This window comes from Rutilus rutilus (assembly GCF_951802725.1).
Source record: "Rutilus rutilus genome assembly, chromosome: 16".
Lineage (NCBI taxonomy): Eukaryota > Metazoa > Chordata > Actinopteri > Cypriniformes > Leuciscidae > Rutilus > Rutilus rutilus.
Window position 1 is genome coordinate 4,131,748 of NC_140224.1, and position 20,435 is coordinate 4,152,182.

Below are 20,435 nucleotides of genomic sequence, written 5' to 3' on the forward strand. Positions count from 1 at the left end.
CATGGTAACGCTACAATAAGGTTCATTAGTTAACATTAGTTCATGTATTAACTAACATGAACTAACAATGAACAATACATTTGTTACAGTATTTATTAATATTTGTTAATGTGAGTTAATAAAAATCCAGCTGTTCATTGTTAGTTCATGTTCGGTCACAGTGCATTAACTAATGTTAACAAATACAACCTTTGATTTTAATAACGTATTAGTAAATGTTGAAATTAATATTAACTAAGATTAATAAATGCTGAAGTGTTGTTCATGTTAAATAATGCAGTTAACTAATGAACCTTACTGTAAAGTGTTACCAGTGACATTATCATAAGGATAAATATAATTACTCAACAATAATATATTATTATTATTATTGCACGCTGTTTATGTATCTGACTACAGCGACTGAAAAAAAAACAGACGTTTAGATTAAAGATCATGAAAAGATTAAAGAACATTTGAATAATCTGAACCTTTTCTACTATAAAGAAAAAAATTTTGTGCAATGGAAAGGCTTTATGAATGTTCAAGGTTCTTCATGGAACCATAGATTCCAATAAAGAACTTTATTTTTTAATAGTCTAGGGTAATATAGTTCATTTACACCACGCTCTCTTGTCTTATACCTTGTTTCCTATCTTTTTAATTACTTCAAATCCGCACTATTTAGTTGTTTTATTTAAAAATGTTCACAGAGGTATAACACATGTTTCTGCTCACAGGCCTTCTTCAGTGTGTTGAAGGCCTGAGAAAGGCCCGAGAGCCGAAACGTATGTGTTATACCTCTTCTGTATGATAGGGAGATGTGTATTTATAGCAGGAGGTGAGGTTGAATAGCCTACCTGTGCGTCATCGGGCTCCTCCATGCTGTACTGCGGCCCTTGAGACCCCTCGCTCACTTTTTCTCCGAGTAGGAAGCCAAGACGAGTCATCAACGTGTTTGCTGCCTCGTCCACTGAGGGAGGGGGGCCGAGTTCTGGACCTAACCCCCCTGAAGGAGAGAGAGAGAGAGAGAGAGAGAGAGAGAGAGAGAGAGAGAGAGAGAGAGAGAGAGAGAGAGAGAGAAGGGAAAGAGAAAATGAAATCGAGTCAAGTGAAAAGTGAAGCCAGCAAAACCAGCTCAACGGATCAGAAAAAGTTCATTATGAGCTTCATGTCTTCCACTATATCCTTATTAAGGATTCCGCATGAAAATTCAACAATTCAATAAGCGATTTCCCACAGATCTTAAGTGACACCTCATCCTCAGAGCGACATCAATCTCCGTCTCGGCTCTGTAAGCGATATAAAATCACCCTGCGGTCTTTCTTCAGTGCTGTAGAGAGACGAAGCTCCAGGACAAGACTGACAGAGACATAAACCACATCAACCAGCTCACACTGCACTATATAATCAGCTAACAGCTAAGAGAAAGAGAAAGAGAGAGAGAGAGAGAGAGAAACAGAGAGCTAGAAAAGGAACATCTGTCAAGGCAAAGTTAATCTTGCTTTGCCTGAAAGTTTAAAACAGTTCAAATTGCTTGAAGTGTGAAGATTATAATTCGAAGACTACTTAGGCCTTACTGAGAGATAGAGAGATAGATAAAAAGATAGAGCGAATGACAGACTGATAGAACAATATAATGATAGAACGAATGAACGATAGATAGATAAAGTGAATGACAGAACGATAGAACAATAGAACGATAGATAGAATGATAGAATGATAGATATATAGATATAACGATAGAACGATAGATAGAACGATATATACAGTAGATAGATAGAAAGATAGAACGATAGATAGAACGATATATACAGTAGATAGATAGAAAGATAGAACGATAGATAGAACGACAGAAAGAACGATATAACAATAGAACGGTAGATACTAAAACGATAGACTGAATGAATCATTGATAGAACAATATAGATAGAATGAATGAACGATTGATAGAATGATAGACAGAACGATAGATAGATAGATAGATAGATAGACTGAAAGAACGATAGATAGATAGATAGATAGATAGATAGATAGATAGATAGATAGATAGATAGATAGATATAACGATAGAACGATAGATAGAACGATAGATAGATAGATCGATAGATAGAACGATAAGATAGATAGATAGATAGAACGATAAGATAGATAGATGATAGATAGATAGATAGATAGATAGATAGATAGATAGATAGATAGATAGAACGATAAGACAGATAGATAGATAGATAGATAGATAGATAGATAGATAGATAGATAGATAGATAGATAGATAGATAGATAGATAGATAGAACGATAAGATAGATACACTGTAAAACTTTACTGTAAATTTACAGCGAATTTCCTACAGAATTGTACTGTATTTCCATAATACAGTATTTGGCTGTATATTTTACAGAACAGCTGTAAATATACAGCACATTTCTGTTTTCAACCCGATAAATTCGTAATACAGTATCATACTGTAAAAGCACTGCATTGTGGGATTGATTTCTTTCGCGCTCAATTCAGTTCAAATGTGACGCGAGCAGACAGTAGCTACTACAGGCAAACTTTATTTGTCAGCGGGATTCAACTGAACAGAATAATCATTCCTGTTATCAAGATAAACAGTGTCTGCGAATCTGTGAGCAATTTTTAAGCTTTTGTGAGCTTCGGTTCGTGTTTCAAACATTAGTTGCCTGTGACGCAGCAGAAAATGGGAGACATTAACTTTAACGTTACATGAAGACGGATGGAAGAATTTGTCATCTGAATAACCTGCGCCTGTGACGATTAGTGGGATTTAGAGTTTGAGAAGATGGAAAATTGTTCAACTGAGTGATACGGTAAGCCAATATATATATATATTTTGCGTTCGCATTTCTAACATACGTTGATTTCACGAATGCTTATTTGGTTTGATTTTGCGAACGCGGTTTTCTGCCGCGGCCGCGCAAACAATTCACTCTGTTCCACCTGTTTACCAAGTAACGTTAACGTTAACTTCGATATTTCACATAATAGGCAACATATACCATGTTATTTGCATGACCTGCTCTTGATATATATATTTTTCGTTTCAGGCTTTGTAATCTGATGACGGTCCAGTGCTAATGTAAGTACTTTTAAGTAGTGTTACAGTTATAGTCTGTGGTAAAAAAAAAAAAAATTGCTATCAAATGCTGTCAGTTCTGTGATCGTGCTTTTGAATCGTTGTCATAATTTTGCTAGCACAAGAAAATCCATGTTCCTAATGCTGTTTTCAAATGTAGTATTCCTGATTGCCATGCCATGGTCCTACAACTAACAATTTAAAGAGAAGTTAGACGGTGTTATCCTTCAAGCAGATAAGTAGAGATTATTCAACAAATCTCATTAATCTGTAATATTTTTTATGTTTTGGTTCTGTTGATCATGGCTGTGCTGTCCTTTTTAAAAATTGTTTCAGGAATTTGCATCGCTGATGTCCAGCAATCTACACTTGCCAGAGAGTCCAGGCCTTATTTCCTGGTAGGCCTATGTAAACATTAAAGGGGTTGTTTAAACCTAAAATGAAAAGCCATCATTTACTCACTCCACTGCAAAATATATTTTTCTTAATTAGTGTTTTTTTCTTGTTTCCAGTCCAGATATATAAAATTCTTACATGAAGAAGCATTTAATAGACAAGTAAAATTTGTCTTGTTTTCTGAAAGAATATGTCAGAATTTAGTGAGTTTATGCTTAAAACAAGCAAAATAATATGGCAGTGCGTTTTAACGTTCTAACTTCTAACCCTAATCAATTTACATTTTTAGGTGAAAATTTTAATTTATAGAACTATGAATAGATAGACAACAAAATCGAACCACAGTGGAACCCACAATAGTTATTTTAATTATTAATATTATTTATTAATTCATTGTATTATTATTTTTTCAATTACAGGTCAATCTCTAAGCAACCAGTGCTGGACATTACGTTTGGAAGGTCAAGGTGTGTGTGGAAAGGATCACAGCCTAACTTCATCATGGCCTGGCAGCGCTGTTTGCCTCCTCCTATAACTTCAGCTTGCAGTACCAGAAAGAGGCAGCACCTTGAGTTTGTTCAGAGGTTAGTCATTAGCATATTTGCCATTCATATAAATATTAGACTGAATTGTGACTTGTCTTGACAGTATTTATTATGTTGACTACTGGTATGAACAATATGGCCCTGGTTTCCATACTGGGCTTAGCTTAAGACAGGTCTAGGCCTTAATAAAATTAGGGTATTTAAGCAGCTTTTATAAAAATGTCTAAAAAAAAAAAAAAACATTACTGGTGTGCATCTTGAGACAAAACAGTGACAGTCACATATTTCAGATATGTCAGTGCAAGTTGTTTTCAGTTGAAGGATTAGTGAAAATTCTGTCATTAATTACTCACCCTCATGTCGTTCCAAACCTGTAAGACCTTCATTCATCTTCAGAACACAAATGAAGATATTTTTGATGAAATCTGAGAGGTTTCTGAACCAGCCATAGACAGAAACATCTTTGTAACTTTCAAGGCCCAGAAAGCTAGTAAAAACATTGTTTAAATAATCCATGTAACTACAGTGGTGCAACTTTAATATTATGAAGCGATGAGAATACCTTTTGTGCACAAAAAACCCCAAAATAACGACATTATTCAACAATCTCTACTCTTTCACGTCAATCTCCTACGCTGTTGACGTAGTGTAAACAGTGTCAAGTCACCTTCATTTATATAGCGCTTTTAACAATATAGATTGTTTCAAAGCAGCTTTACAGTGATAATAGGAAATTACAGTAACATAGATTGTTTTGGCTTTACAGCAGCTCTAGAATAAAGTTATTAGATCGACTATTTTTGACTGTCAAAATGCAGGCGGACACAGTTTCCGTGAGTTGTTCAAAATCTTTCTTTTTAGTAAACTCTGTGTACACAAACAATGTTCTCAATGCTGGAGTTCATGTGAAGAGCCTCTGGTGATACTGAGAGCACAGTTTCATGTTGTGTCGAGCCTTCTTAGTGTTTTAAAAAATAGCGATTTTTGATGCTATCATAGTCGTGCCACAAGCACTCCCATTCAAAAGGCAATTTGACCGAAAACGAAAATACGGTCAAACTTAAGTGGCGTTTCCATCCTAATTATGCTTTTAAACGAAGGTTTGCCTCGGGTAGATTAACAAAAAGACCCTAGGTTGCATTTTGGCAAGAGTTATCCTTTAATACACTCCGGCCCACTCATCCTCACAAAACAGTGTAGGAGAATGACATGTAAAAGAAGAGATTATTCAACAATGTTGTTATTTTGGGGTTATTTTGCACACAAAAAGTATTCTCGTCACTTCATAATATTAAGGTTGAACCACTGTAGTTATATGTACTATTTACCAATGTTTTTACCACCTTTCTGGGCTTTGACAGTTGCAATGACATTGATGTCAATGGAGGGACAGAAACCTCCCAGATTTCATCAATAATATCTTAATTTGTGTTCCGAAGATGAACGAAAGTCTTAAGGATGAGCAATAATGACAGAATTTTCATTTTTGGGTGCAAACATGCATTTTAGTCTGGTAAATGTCATGTTTAACATTATCATGTAGTCATGTATGCAATAAACATTGCAAGGCTTGCAATTAAAGTTAAATTATTTCTGTCACAAAGGTTTGGGCTGGATTCTGGCAATGTGTGCTCTATATAAACAGAGTCTATGGCTGCCTTTCCACTGATACTCTGATGGGACCTGATGAGGGCATGATATTAAAAGTTGTAGAATAAAACTTTAAATCTGGCAACCCCACTTCCAAAAGTTTAGTTAGTTGACAGTGCACATGTAAACAGACACATTGAGTTGATGTATTTTAACCAGGGCAGAAAAATATCAGTTATTGATCACAACATCCAACATTGCATTTTTTTTTCATGTTGTTCAGTTTTATCCAAACAGTTTAGTCGTTAAAACCGATATCTGGTTTTTATTTACACATCTTTTGTGCTGTCTCTCTTTGTCAAAATATATAAACTCAGTCCATAATATTTCATTGTTTTTTTTTCCTTTCTTTTCTGCCTTTTAGACGATTTCCTGACATCAATCCTGAACGTGGATCAAAAACAAAGAAAGGACAAGTAACTTCAAAGAAAACTGGCCAAGTTGTGCAAAAAAAGAACACTGTAAGCCTACAGGTGTCCTCACTTCTGCGAAAACTTGAAGACTTTGAATGGGATTTCGTTTGCACTTGTATGGACTTCAAAACAGAAACAGCATTTCACTGCCATTATAAAGCTTGGAAGAGCCAGGACATTTTTTAATAGAACTCCGATTGTATTCGTCTGAAAGAAGAATGTCATGTAGACCTAGGATGACTTGAGGGTGAGTAAATCATGGGCTAATTTAAATTTTTGGGTGAATTATCCCTTTAATTAAGTGCTAAGTGTTACCTGTTTGTTGTTAAGTGTTAAAATTGCATTTTATGTTTAAAATAAATTCAGCCAACATGTTCACAGAAGGCAATTTTCTGATCTTTGCTTTTAACCAAAATAAATGTTTTAAAACCCAGAAAATGTTGTTTTCTTTTTCATAGTGTGACTACTATACAATTTATTGCTGTAGACAAGTTTAATATTGTAAAATTATGTGGTATATACTGTATTTGGTAATTACAGTGGAGTACTGTAAATGCTGTTTACTGTACTAGTTCTGTAAAAATACAGTATGTGGCTGGCAACCCAGCTGCCAGTATTTTACTGTAAATTTACAGTACAACGTTTTACAGTACAATACTGTAAATGCTGTTTACAGTACTAGTTCTGTAAAAATACAGTATGTGGCTGGCAACCCAGCTGCCAGTATTTTACTGTAAATTTACAGTGAAAAGTTTTACAGTGTAGAACGATAAGATAGATAGATGATAGATAGATAGATAGATAGATAGATAGATAGATAGATAGATAGATAGATAGATAGATGTGTGCCAAATACACAACAATGCAAATGCAATGTAAATACAAAGTTACATCTGTTATTAATAATTTTCAAAATCATTCAAGTAATGCAGTCCTAATGTTCCATGTTAATATAAAACATGCGATCAGCCGTGTTTATATTGACTTTACAACAGTTGCAAACGTTCCTCATCCCATCAGAATTCAAGAGTCAGAAATATCACTTTAATAATCACTTTTGATTCTGAGTTGTGTCCAATATCATGTCCAATGAAAAATCCTGAAGCAAAACCAGTTGAGAACCACTGGCCAAAGCCAAGCATAGACAAGCTAACATCATGAAAACAGAACGAGAGAGGAGTTTCTCAACCGTTCATTCAAAGAAAAATCTGAGAAACTACAACTGACAGAGAGAGAGAAGAGGAAGATGAGGACGAGAAAGAAAACCACAACACACCTGTTCCCTGGCATGCCATTCCTTCAACACATCACACACTAATCCTGCGTGTGGCGCGAACAACAGACAGACTCGTAGGTGAACACACAACCAGAGTGGTGTATGTGTGTGTGTGTGTGTTCTTCGGTCATGGGGCGTGTCAGTGAAACATTCAGCTGTTGGACTGTCCTACCCCAGGAAACAATACAGCATTGAATGAAGATCAGAACATAAAGCTAATCAGAGGACAGTTATCACACTCAGAGTTTGCTCTATACATCAGCAAAGTTACGGTTAAAAACATTTCTCAGTTGGTAAATGAAATGAAAATGGACAGAAATTCTACAACTACTGAAATACAGTTAAGAATATAGAGCTATAAAACGAATGTGATATCATAGATATCACAGAATTTAATGAGAAACTTGAGTTCTTAAAAAAAATAAAGGTTCTTTATTGGCATCGATGGTTTCATGAAGAACCTTTAAAATCCACCGAGTCTTTCCATTCGAAAGGTGATTTTTAAATATTCTATGCACTAAGAACAAAAAAATGTGGTAACACTTTATTTTACAGTGTCCTTCTGTTACATGTACTTACCGTAGTAATAACAGTAAAATATGCATAATTACATGCAACTAACCCTCAACCAAACCCTATCCCTATAGTAAGTACAGGTAGTTGCTTAATATTACTCAGTACTTAAATATATAATTACACTGTAACAATGACACCTTAAAATAAAGTGCAACCAAAAATGTTTCAGGAGTTTTGATTGCAAACATTGGTGTTTTCAGGCAAACCTAACATTACTGAGGGAAAATTTTGAGAAAAAGCAAAATCCTCCAGTTGTTCCTTATTTAATCTCATCACAACAACTGTTAACTTATATTAAAGAGCTCTCATACTGTATGTCATGATAAAAATATAATGAAATGCCACTGCTTTTACAAGTTATGCATCACTGAGAGACGTCTGATCAGCGTGAGAGCGAATCTCCCCGTCCTGCACAACAACAACAGATAAACCAGACAAACGGCTTTACTCGATGAGCCTGGAGCTATAACGCATGAGCATGATCTCACCGAGCTGAAGAACTGACCGACGACATGATCACACAGGCGTCTCAACTTGCCCCGCTGTCAGACACACCCTCCACAGGCCTGGCATGTTAACACTCCAAAACATCAACATATCAGAGACACAAAAACACCAAACTGGGAAGGCAGCCACTGGGATTGAAACACAACTTGCTCTTTCATTTTTTTCTTTCTGTACAAGTGAAAGAGTACTTACTCTAAACCTGCATGCCTGCGTGATCCGGCAACAATGTCAGTCGTCCTCAGACTGATAACACTGAGCTCAATTTAAATATGCAACATCTGAAGGGCTCGTAATGGACGGGTCAGACCTGACTGACAGGCCGTGCCGACTTCATCAATCTCATAACGACTCAAATCGGAAAGTATTCTCAAATTCCTTTCCATTCTGTAGCAGGGAATCTGTTGCAAATAAGCACAGCGCAGTGCTCTGGATTTGTTGGTTATATAAAACTGAGCATTTGTGTGTGTGTCTGGGTAGATTTGAGTGTATGTTTGTGTAGCGAGAATGTCAGTGCTGGAAATGCGTCTATACATAGACAGTCACAGCACCCACGCTCCTACCTCAAATACACTGCAGAGCTGCTATCTATAGGACACACACACCGTGTGCTGGTGCAAAACATGAGCTTTGTGACGTACTGAAACGCATATGTTATAGATGGAACATCTAAGAAACTTCTCTTTAGGGCTGGTCGGATATAGCTTAAATGCATCTTTATATTTGACTGCCTTTTGATCATATTCAAAATACATAAAAAGGCTTAAAAGGGTGATTTTTTAAAAATTATTATTCAGAGGAACCGTGATTTCAACCAAACAGTCTTTGTTGCCAAGGAGATTCTAAATGTTTAATTTAAGAAATAAACACAGTAAAATTTACAAAATAATCAAGGGACGTTATGTTACTGTCAGTCCAGGAACAGATGAAGGACAATATTTAACAATCTGTTTTAGGATGCATCAAAAAGTAAAACATTTATTTGCACATGCCTTTTTTAACAAATAGTATATTGTAATAATTTACAATGTTATATATTTTGGGTCTTTTATTCTAATACTATAATACTGTTATTCAGCATTAAATTTATCAAAAGTTATATTTCTAACTATATATCTTATATTCAGCAAAGAATGCAAAAAAAATAAATAAATGTATCACGGTTTCCACAGAAACATAAAGCAGCACAACGGTTTTCAAGATGGATCATGTGACACTGAAGACTGGAGTAATGATGCTGAAAATTTTACTTTGATCACAAAATTAAATTACATTTTTACAGTATATTCACATAGAAAACCGTTATTTTAAATTGCAATAATATTTCACAATATTACAGTTTCTACTGTATTTTAAAATTGTACGAAATGTCTTTTAACCCTCTGGTACTGTTTGCGTGTTTTTTTTTTTTTTTCAATGAAATGATTGTACTATATTTTAGTTCGATAATGTTTTTAATTTAACGTTTTGTATTTTTAAGGGATTTTATGGAACTAAATTATATTTAAGCAGTAGTTATATTTTGAGCATAGTCAAAAATCCTCAGTTTAGTTTAGTTTAGACTTCAGTTTAGTCTCTTTTTAAAGATGAGACTTGGCATATTATTGCTGAAGTAAAAATAGTTATAAAAAGTGAAATTGACAAAAAAAAAGTTATAAATGTTACATTTATTTTTAAGAGAAATGCACAAAAATACAATTTTATATTTTTATATGAAAAAAACACATTTTTACTCTAAAACTGTGAGAAAATCAAAATTAATCTAAACAAGCTGCGTTCCAAATTTGAGGTTGATATCTCAAAAAATGAGCTTTCATTCAGATTGTTTGGCCGCAGTACCAAACGCTTCCACTAGATGAAATTCAGCTCCCATTTCTGACTGTAAACAGAACAAATGTGACTATTTTATTCAGGACCATTTAACCTTTTCGAATCATGTCCATGATTTTTTTGTGTGTTTGTTTCGAAAAAAGTTTTGTACCATTCCAAAAAAAAAAATGCTGAAATGATCAGAACGTGATTATATGCAAATATTGATAACAGTGCTGGAGCTTGTGATAGTATTCGTAACTCATTCGTGAATCATGTGAACTGATCCAGAGATGCAACGATCAAACGAGTGATCATTCAACACTGAAATGACCCACATAGACATGCAGATGGAGAAGAAAGCATAAAGCACTTCCTTGTCCTCCTCCTCCTCCTCCTCCTCCTCCTCCCCCTCCGTCCTGTCATCCCTGCATTCCTGCGCTCCGGAGAAGACAGATGGTTGCTATGGCAACAGGCCGTGCGGTACGAAGGGTGGCTGTAGTTTCCCGGGAGTGGGCATGTTGTCTCGCTGTTGTTGTGTTTTCCCTCTTGCCCAGCAGGAGTGTCCGGCGGGCATGAAGCGGCACCGGTGCAGGTGCGAGAGGCCTGGAGTCTGGCAGAAGAGGCGGTGTACAGATTCATCATCTACTGAGAGTCACAGCAGGTCGTGAAGGAGAGTCTCTGATGACGGAGGGAGGTGGAAGAGAATAGAGTCTCAGTCCACTCATTACTCGTCTCACACACACACACACACACACACACACACACACACACACACACACACACACACACACACACACACACACACACACACACACACACACACACACACACACACACACACACACACACACACACGCACACAGTGCAGCTGTGCTCAGGACTGTGGCGGGACAACATCTGCAAAGGTTGCACATCACAACTGTCAAGAAGCAACTTCGCAAAAATGACACAACAACACAAAACCAGATATGAAAATGTTAAAGCCGCTCTATTTTACAAACAATAATAATGAACATCAAGTCAAGACACAATTTTACTTGTTTTTTTAAAACAACATGAAACTTATGTCAAGTCCAGATACTATATAACTATATTATACCATATTACACTGCACAGTAGCACTATATATATAAGTCATGTTTAAAGGGATAGTTCACTTTGAAATAAAATTTTGGTATGTTTTAGCTTACCTCAAGGGCATCCAAGATGTAGGTGTCTTTTTTTCCGCAGTAGTTTCAATTTTGATATTTTTAGGTCAAACCGTTCTTGTCTGTCAGTCATATAATGCAGGTCGATGGTCACTGTCTCAAAACCCAAGCACAGAGTCCAAATTAAAACAATTCCCCATCGTCCAAATTAAACAATTCCCCATCGTAAGTACACATTGATGGCCTAAGACACGAAACGAGCGGTTTGTGTGAGAAAACGAACAGTATTTATATCGTTGTTATCTCTTGAACACAGCACACGTCCAAATGATCTGACGGCGCGGGCGGGTATAGATATATACATAGATGTCGCCTTCGCTACTGCAGTTCATTGGAACGAAACCGTAGCCAAGGCGACATCTATGTATATATCTATACCCGCCCGCGCCGTCAGATCATTTGGACGTGTGCTGTGTTCAAGAGATAACAACGATATAAATACTGTTCGTTTTCTCACACAAACCGCTCGTTTCGTGTCTTAGGCCATCGATGTGTACTTATGATGGGGAATTGTTTAATTTGGACGATGGGGAATTGTTTTAATTTGGACTCTGTGCTTGTGTTTTGAGACAGTGACCATCGACATGCATTATATGACTGACAGACAAGAACGGTTTGACCTAAAAATATCAAAATTGAAACTACTGCGGAAACAAAGACACCTACATCTTGGATGCTCTTGAGGTAAGCTAAAACATATCAAAAATTAATTTCAAAGTGAACTATCCCTTTAACATAAAGTTTGTTTGTGTATATATATATATATATATATATATATATATATATATTTATATATATATATATATGCACACACATATATAAACACAAACTTCTATGTTAGATGTGATTAATCGCAATGAATCGATTTGACAGCACTAATATATATATAGAATTTATATTATATAAAATAAAATAATATATACAATATTTAATATATAATAATATATAATATATTTATAATACATTTATAATATTTTATAAAATAATATATATATATATATATATATATATATACAGTATATACTTTTATAATATATAATATTATTTTATAATTATTTCTCTCCTGTTGCTTCCTTATATTTATATTAAAAAAACATAATTTTAATATTATATTAAATTATTTTTTTAAATAAAATCCTTTAATGTTTCATCTCCTATAATTTGATATAATATTATATTAGAATGATATATTTTGTCATGTCTGTTTTGTGGTAAGTCTTTTATTTTGAAATTCGCATAGTCATGAGGTGTGCTCAAATCTGTAGAAGAATTCAGTCCAACATAACCCTATACTATTTAAATACCAATAAAGTGGGTCTATATATTTTAAATCAGTGTTATTTTGATAAACATGACACAATATAACATTATGGTTACATGAAAAGAGTTTTTTGTTTTATTGTGTCAGCCGTCCGCTCTCCAATCGCTCTTACGGTATTTTGATGCCATGCGTCAGTCACGTGGCGTCGGCGCTGTCACAAGTCGGATAACGTTTCTAACTGGCATGCACTGCTGAAAGTCAGACGCAGATCGATCTGCACAGCGCCGCATGAAGTCCAACACACCTAATGCGATCATGTCATGTGCTGCTTCTGTTTCACGGGTTTTGTTTCTATTGGTTTATCTTGTCATGTGATACTCAGTTCTGTTTTGTCATTGATTCATTGTCTTGATCATGCTCAGGTGCATGATCGTACATACAGTATAGCCCTCATGTTTCCACGGTGCGTTCATGCTCAAGTCAAGCTAAGTCTTTGTTCATTTTGTGTTTGTGCATGTTTTGTTTGAATAAAATACACATGGGTTCAGTTCAACTTGTCTTATATATTTTTTTATCTAAACCAATTGAGCCAAGACTACCAAAACAAACACACTACAAGTGCGTGCAATTCATTCAAAATGAATTCCCCCATGTCGATCTAAGCAATGCCAATCTTTCCCACATTAGTAAAGCTAAATAGCAGATAGTGTGCTTGGCAGAGTTTAAGAGGGATGAGGAAAGGCTAAAATCGACCTTTTTCACAGGCCGCTGACCGAGCTCTCAAAACAGACCAAGACAAACTACTCCAGATTTTACACATGACTGGAATACAGATGAGGGGTGTGCAAACGGAGGAGGCTTTGCTGTGGAAAACAGGTGCAGACTTGGGTCAGCGTTTCCAAAAACATTCAAGACATTGAATCAACAACCTTTCACATATCTATGGCCGGAATATCAGAGTGTAAAGCATGTAAAAAATCTATTAGCCTGAAAAGCACCACCTCTTTTTTAAATCATGTGCACATACACACTGCAGCTAAAACAGTTGTTACACCTCTAGTAAAGTTTTTTACATGCAAAATATGGAAAAAATACAGACTATCACATTGAGAATGTTCTAACCATCTGGTGTGGAAACTGCTCAGCAGCATCTGACAGGAAAGCCCTACAGCGAGTCGTGAAGACGGCACAGCGCATCACTGGGGCCTGAGGACCTTTATAACACTAGGTGTGTGAGGAAGACCACCTCCATCGTCAAGACTCCTCTCGCTCATCCTCCCCACATCGGGTTCAAGCTCATCTGGGACGAGGCTGAGAAGCATTCAGACCAGACCATCTAATCAGACTTCACAACAGCTAGTGTGAGTGCAACTAGTGTTTGGTACTGATGTGTGAATGCCTTCTTACACGTGAAAAGACGGAAGGTTGTTGCTTGTGTAAACAGCACATTTGTCTATAGGAAAAGTCAATTGTAATTCACCGGGTTTAGTGTGTATGGCCCTGTTTACACCTGGTATTAAGATGCATTTTGGTCGATCAGATCACACGTTTTGAGATTGTCCACTTTCGACCAATCGAAAACACATTTGACCGGATTGCTTTCGTAGTGTAAACGCTCGTGTTCGAACAGCCACAAAAGACTGTCTACTATCCGTCTACTGACCTTGTGCGTAAACATTATGGGAAGAGCACTAGCACCAGAGAGGATTTAAACTTTGGGTGGAGACCGAAGTTTGGTTTGAAGATGAAAAATGTACCAAGCTCAATGTTCTCTCATCATTCCTGATTTCTAACACACACTCACAGCGTTCGGCTGGTCTTGCGGCTGTCAGAGCAGAAACTAAAGCTGTCGTTCTCCAGTGACGTAGCGGACGGGCCCGCATCAGCTGACCTAATAAATTATTATTATTACTTTTATTATTAAAATAATAGGCTATTGGCTACAATTCAGTTTCCCCACACTAGTTATAAGCGCAGGAAAATATAAGAGTGGTTAGATTAGCTTACTCCTCATTTCGAAAACAACTTGTTTAAAAATAAATACTTCTCTTCTCATTTTTTCACTACTTATGGGCCACAAGAAAATAAATTAAGACAGTTATACCGTTATCAGCACGTTAAAGTTTCCGCTCTCATCGTCTCTGAGAGAATATGAACCGTTAATGCGGCGTCAGATGTTTTTACTTTCACTTTCTGTAGTGAATAATTGACTGGGGTTTGAGACTTCTCCACCGCCATACCTCTAGAGCAAAGTTTGCACATTGCTTGTATGATATCCACTAACTCGCCCGTGGATTTGCACTACACCACTGCTGCTCTCCATATGTTTTTCTGTCGTCTCCGGGCGCGTTTATATGTAAAATGTACGAGCTTATTTTGTCCATTAGATCATAAGATCTGATAAAACCTATACATTTACCCGCCCATAGACCCTCCCCTCGGAGAAATCAGGACAGAAGTGGTTGAAATTAGGTTTAAAAAAGATGGATTTAAGCACCAGGTGTAAACAAGGCCTAAAAGCTTATGACTGTCTGAAAAGCCACTGGAAGCCACATAATGCCTGCTAACGCTGCCGTACGCAGGGAAGGAGAAAAGAGTCATGGATGTCAATGGAGGAGAGGCTTTTCTATGCTGAATAAACGGCTTTTCTGATGAAATCGCTTATTTAAATGAATCGACAGCCCATCGGCTAATCTTCAACAAGTTTGCTTGTTTGTTGCCGCACACATCTTGAAAAGTGAAGCCAAAGCATTTATATCGCCCCCTGGTGGCTGGTTGCAGTATAGGTCATAAACCCCACCCTCTACATGTAAATGAATGGGATGTGAGCCAAACTACACTTCAAATAATTTTTCCCCAAAGACGGGTTTTGCCATTTTAGGTAGTTCTTATCAAGCCGAGTGTTCGTTTTTCGAATACGTTGTTTTTAGTTAGTTATTTGATGCTATAAAAAAGGTGACGATCATTACCTCATGAACACTACTGCGCAGACTCTGGCTCCAAATGAAGTCACCAATGGCCATTTCTGGGACATTTGTCTTCATTATTCTACAGTTCAAGGAGGTGGAGACACCTCGTCCTTCTTTTTTTACAGTCTATGGTCTGCACACACAAGCTTAACTAACAGTTGTCTGCACTAACATGCAACTCTGAATGCAAATCTCTAAAATGTGCTGAATGAGTCACCAACAGATGCAGATAGAGAAACAGAAGAGCTCTGCAGTCCCAGCAGGAGATGTGACCGCCGTTACGACAGCCGAGATCAGACACGAGAATCGAGGAGCTCCTCACTAACTCAGCTTTTCACAGAGGAGCCGAGAATACACACACAAAACCAGGGGGTGGTGATGACAGAGAAAGGTCATCAGCCAAGGTCAGAGACAACAGATGGATCAAGTCAAAGGGAGGATAGGGTTTCACTACCTCTAATGGTAGAACATTGGATTGTAATAGTTCCACAGATACACTCACCTGATTTAATTTCATATCCATTATTTCATTATGTGATCTGATTATGAGACAAAAATCAATACTTATATGAGCGGCTGTTCTGTATTGTGAATATAGTCGTGACTACAGGGCATTGTTAGGCAGACTAGACAAACAAATTGTATTACAACATTGCTTTATTAAAGGGGCTGTATGTAGAATTCAGAAACCCTTCTTATTAGTGACACCGGTGGCCGTTAAGTGAACTGCAGCCGGCTAATTACTGCTCGCACTTGCGCACACGTAACATAGGAGACTGAATGTGATTTGATGCCCCGATATACTCACAGCGAAGATCTTTAACAGAATGAAATACCTTTGCAGCAATATGCTTTTAACGAACATCCCGACGCCGTCCACACTCCTGAGAGCGACGTTTAGACGAGTATGTAAATATGTGCTGAGTGCTTTCCTCTCAATAACAAAATAAACACATCAAAAATGACAGAATTGAATACAGCAGTTCAGAAAGCATCTGATCATAGCGATGTGGAAATGTTCGCAACAACCCTGCGATTCACCGGCATCGAGATAATTAAAATTGTGCTGTTATGATAGTTTGATTATAAAGTATGAGATTATAGACTATATAGATCTGACTATGTGAGACTACAGTTTGAATTAATCCTTCTACTTTTGCACGACACATTGACATTACAGTACAGAATAGGCATTATTCTGAACATTGTATAAGCATTAGCTCTCAGAATCGCGTAAACATCAGTAAATAAAATTAAGTAGACAACATAGGATGTCAGGGAAGGTCTTGTTTTTTATGTTTCATTACTAGCTGTTCACACATTGGCCATACAAAAGCAAATTAATACAAGAAAATCTTTAAACTCTTTAAACTGATTTACTAATTAAACAAACAAACAAACTCTTTCATTTAGAATAGTGCTTGTCAACCCCCAGTATCAAAAATCTAGATTTTCTCTCTAATACTTAAATAAATGTTCAACATTAAATAATGATTAACAGGTCATTCGTTAATATGGAATGATATGTTTTAAAGAAATGTATAATCCACCTGATTTCATTTCAGATCTATCTCATTACGTGATCTGATTATGGGTGCTATATTGCAAATATTATTAGACATACTGGACCAACCAATTTATTTAAACACATTGTTTGATTAAATCAATTAATTCAGAGTAAAAATCAGAGCATTAAGATTTTCTCAGTAACACTTCATAATAAAAGTTCAACATTAAATAATGATTAACAGGTCATTTGTTAAATGTTTTAAAGAAATTTGTAAATGTTTCTATCTTTTCTTCATTGACCCTTTCTAGCATGACTCAAATGCTGGTTTCATTTGTGAACATTAGTTAATTAGAGTAAACATGAACTAAAAATGAGCAATAATATATATGTTAAATATGTTAAAAGTTAATAAACTGTAAACTAACATGAACAAACATTAACAAAGATTAATAAATGCTGTTCATTGCTAGTCCGTATTATCTAATGCATAACCAATGAGACCTTATTGTAAAGTGTTAAGGATTAAATTAGTAAATATGATTATAATAATAAAAAAAAAAAACTCTTTTGTTGTATTCATTGTCAGTTTGGCCTGAATTTGACCCAACAAATTGAAGTTAAGATTAATAGAAAGCACACATGGGGAAATTAGAAATCATCTACCAATCTTAATATTTGTTTCCTGTGATAGTAGTGTCAGACTCAATGGGGCATAACTTGAACCGCATTCCACGAGAGCTTCAGATGGTGGAGGAATCGCTGAACATGAAACCAGCTCACGGGGAAATGTGAAGCATTCACACACTGACAGATGCCTGAACAACAGCAGGAGGCAGTGCGGATACGGTGGTCATGTGACTCTAAACCTGCTCTCTGAAACCAACAGCCCTTATGAGGAGCAGCAGAACAGCCTCACTTACTGGATGTGTTCAGCAACAAGACAAATGAAGTTGCGTGTGAGTTCGGTGTGTTTCCGTGTACGAATGCTGTTTTTAGCTAGAGTGCATGAATGCTATCATGATGCTGAACTCTAAACACTGCTATGCCTAACATACTGCACTATTGTTCTGAGACTTGCACAATGTCATTCCACGTCTCCCTGCTCTCTTTATGCATTCACTGGTCCTGAACATCAATCAAACACATACAAAGAAACTCAAGCATCACACTGACCAGATGGCCCAATCAGATCTTATCTTTCTGTATTTATGCCTTACTTTCTGGTAAACAAGATGTACATACTTGATAAGCAAAATGTCATAGGATATTAATATTCCGTGATGTCAGTGTTTGATGTGATTGATTGAAGAATCTTCTCACAGAGACGAGCCCCTCCCACATGTGTAGCTCCGCCCACTTTCAACCCCTCCCATGCCACGGCCCCTCCCATCTGCAGGTGCTTCTTCAGGGTTCAGGTGTTCATGGAAAACGATCCAGAATATATTTATTGAATTAAAGTTTATTCTTTGCCTCATTGGACAGTTAATGATGTTTATGCTCAAAACAGGAAAAAAAAAACCTAAAATAACTATTTGCCAATGAGATAAAATCTTAATCTTTTTCTTCTCAATTTTATTTTGTAACAATTTTATTGTTCATTTTTCATCTTCAAACCAAACTTGGGTTTTCAGAAACATTATGTCTTGGGTTGAAAGTAATTATCAGAAAAATGTAATATCAGTTCATCCCTATCAGTATGGAACTAAATGATTAGATGATGACACAATGTCCAACAAACACAACAGTACTGTATCATGGCACTTTTTGCTGTTAGTCTACTCTACTCTTTGGTTGGAAAACACATCTGAAGCAAAAAGATTCAGCTTATTTTAAGCAGCTCAAGCGTCATAACAACATCAAATGTCAGCATATAGTGCTAATATGGCTAGGAAACACTACGGTTCACGCTGCGACAGAAAAGGCTGAGAATGCAGTGATTCTGAAGATGTAATCGCAAAAACAAATCGATAAAATGTCAACTTTTCAATCCCTCCAACACAGGGATCCATTAATGAATATACACGACTGTTAAAAAACAAGTTTTCGACATTAATAAGGAATCATCATATTAGAAAGATTTCTGCAGGATCATGTGACACTGAAAATAAATAAATGTATCAAGGTTTCCACACAAACAACGGTTTTCAAGATGAAGACTGGAGTAATGATGCTGAAAAATGAAGCTTTGCATCACAGGAATAAATTACATTTCAAACAGCTATTTTTATAATAATTGTTATATTATTTCACATTATTACTGATTTTACTGTATTTTAATGAGGTATATATATCGACCAGCAGACACGGGTATCAGCACTGAAAATGTAATATCGGCTTATGACTATATCTGAACAGAATAATAACATTCTGGTATAGATGCTAAAACATCATGTTGGGAACAAATTTGATTTGAAAATGAAATCAAATTTAAATGTATTTTTCAAGTAAGCCTCGAAACTGCCGGGAAGGTGAGTGTGCAAGTCATTTAATGCAGGTTATCAGGCACAACTATTGCTGCAATCCGCGAGGTGTGTGAATAACAGCGTCTGGGTGTCGCGTGACGGTTAGCTTATCCTCTGTGTTAATGAGCGAACGAAAACACAGTTAATGATGTCACAGCACTAGGCTTTCTTCAGTGAGCTAATCAAAATGACATCTCTCCAGCGCATGCTGATTGTGAAACGAGTAGAGGAGAGAAAGGATATTAAAAGACGCGCTGCTGTTTAATGCGCGGGAAGCGTCTGATGCTCGGCCGTCATCACATTAATGATCCTGACACTCAATTACCCCGCTGATACCCACAATCCTTTTACTGGAAATGCACACAGAGACTATGTTGATGTGCACAAAATATAATTAGTGGCTTTATCAGATCATTTCACTAGCATGGATTTCATGAATGTGAAACTAAAGTAAACTATAGTAACATGCTCATGTTGACCCAGGTTTGAGTTTGATCTGGTTCTTCACTGTCCCATTAAAAAGGCAAAAAGCAGTTTCACGACTCATTACACACACACACACACACACACACACACACACACACACACACACACACACACACACACACACATTATATATTTATAAACTTTTATGTTAGATGCGATTAATCACGATTAAATTGATTTGATAGCACTAATTTTATGATTAAATATCATATAATTAAATCAATATAAATAAAAATAGGACTGATGGACAAAAAAAAGTTATTTTAAGCCATTTCAGAGCTAATACATAA

General features: G+C 36.3%; 1 protein-coding gene and 1 long non-coding RNA gene across 4 annotated transcripts in view; one reads left to right on the forward strand and one right to left on the reverse strand.

Moving 5' to 3' along the window:
• Positions 1–20,435, reverse strand: part of tanc2b (tetratricopeptide repeat, ankyrin repeat and coiled-coil containing 2b) — a 182,472-nt gene that overhangs the window by 52,306 nt on the left and 109,731 nt on the right. For all 3 annotated transcript variants that reach the window (XM_084433525.1, XM_084433526.1, XM_084433527.1), the window contains one exon: positions 840–988. In XM_084433525.1, the coding sequence (XP_084289651.1) occupies positions 840–988 (149 nt within the window). The remainder of the gene's footprint in view (positions 1–839; positions 989–20,435) is intronic.
• LOC311305721 lies at positions 2,297–6,824 on the forward strand. The gene is made up of 5 exons (XR_014630056.1): positions 2,297–2,811; positions 3,049–3,080; positions 3,238–3,475; positions 3,893–4,057; positions 6,033–6,824. It is a non-coding gene; the product is annotated as an uncharacterized lncRNA (long non-coding RNA).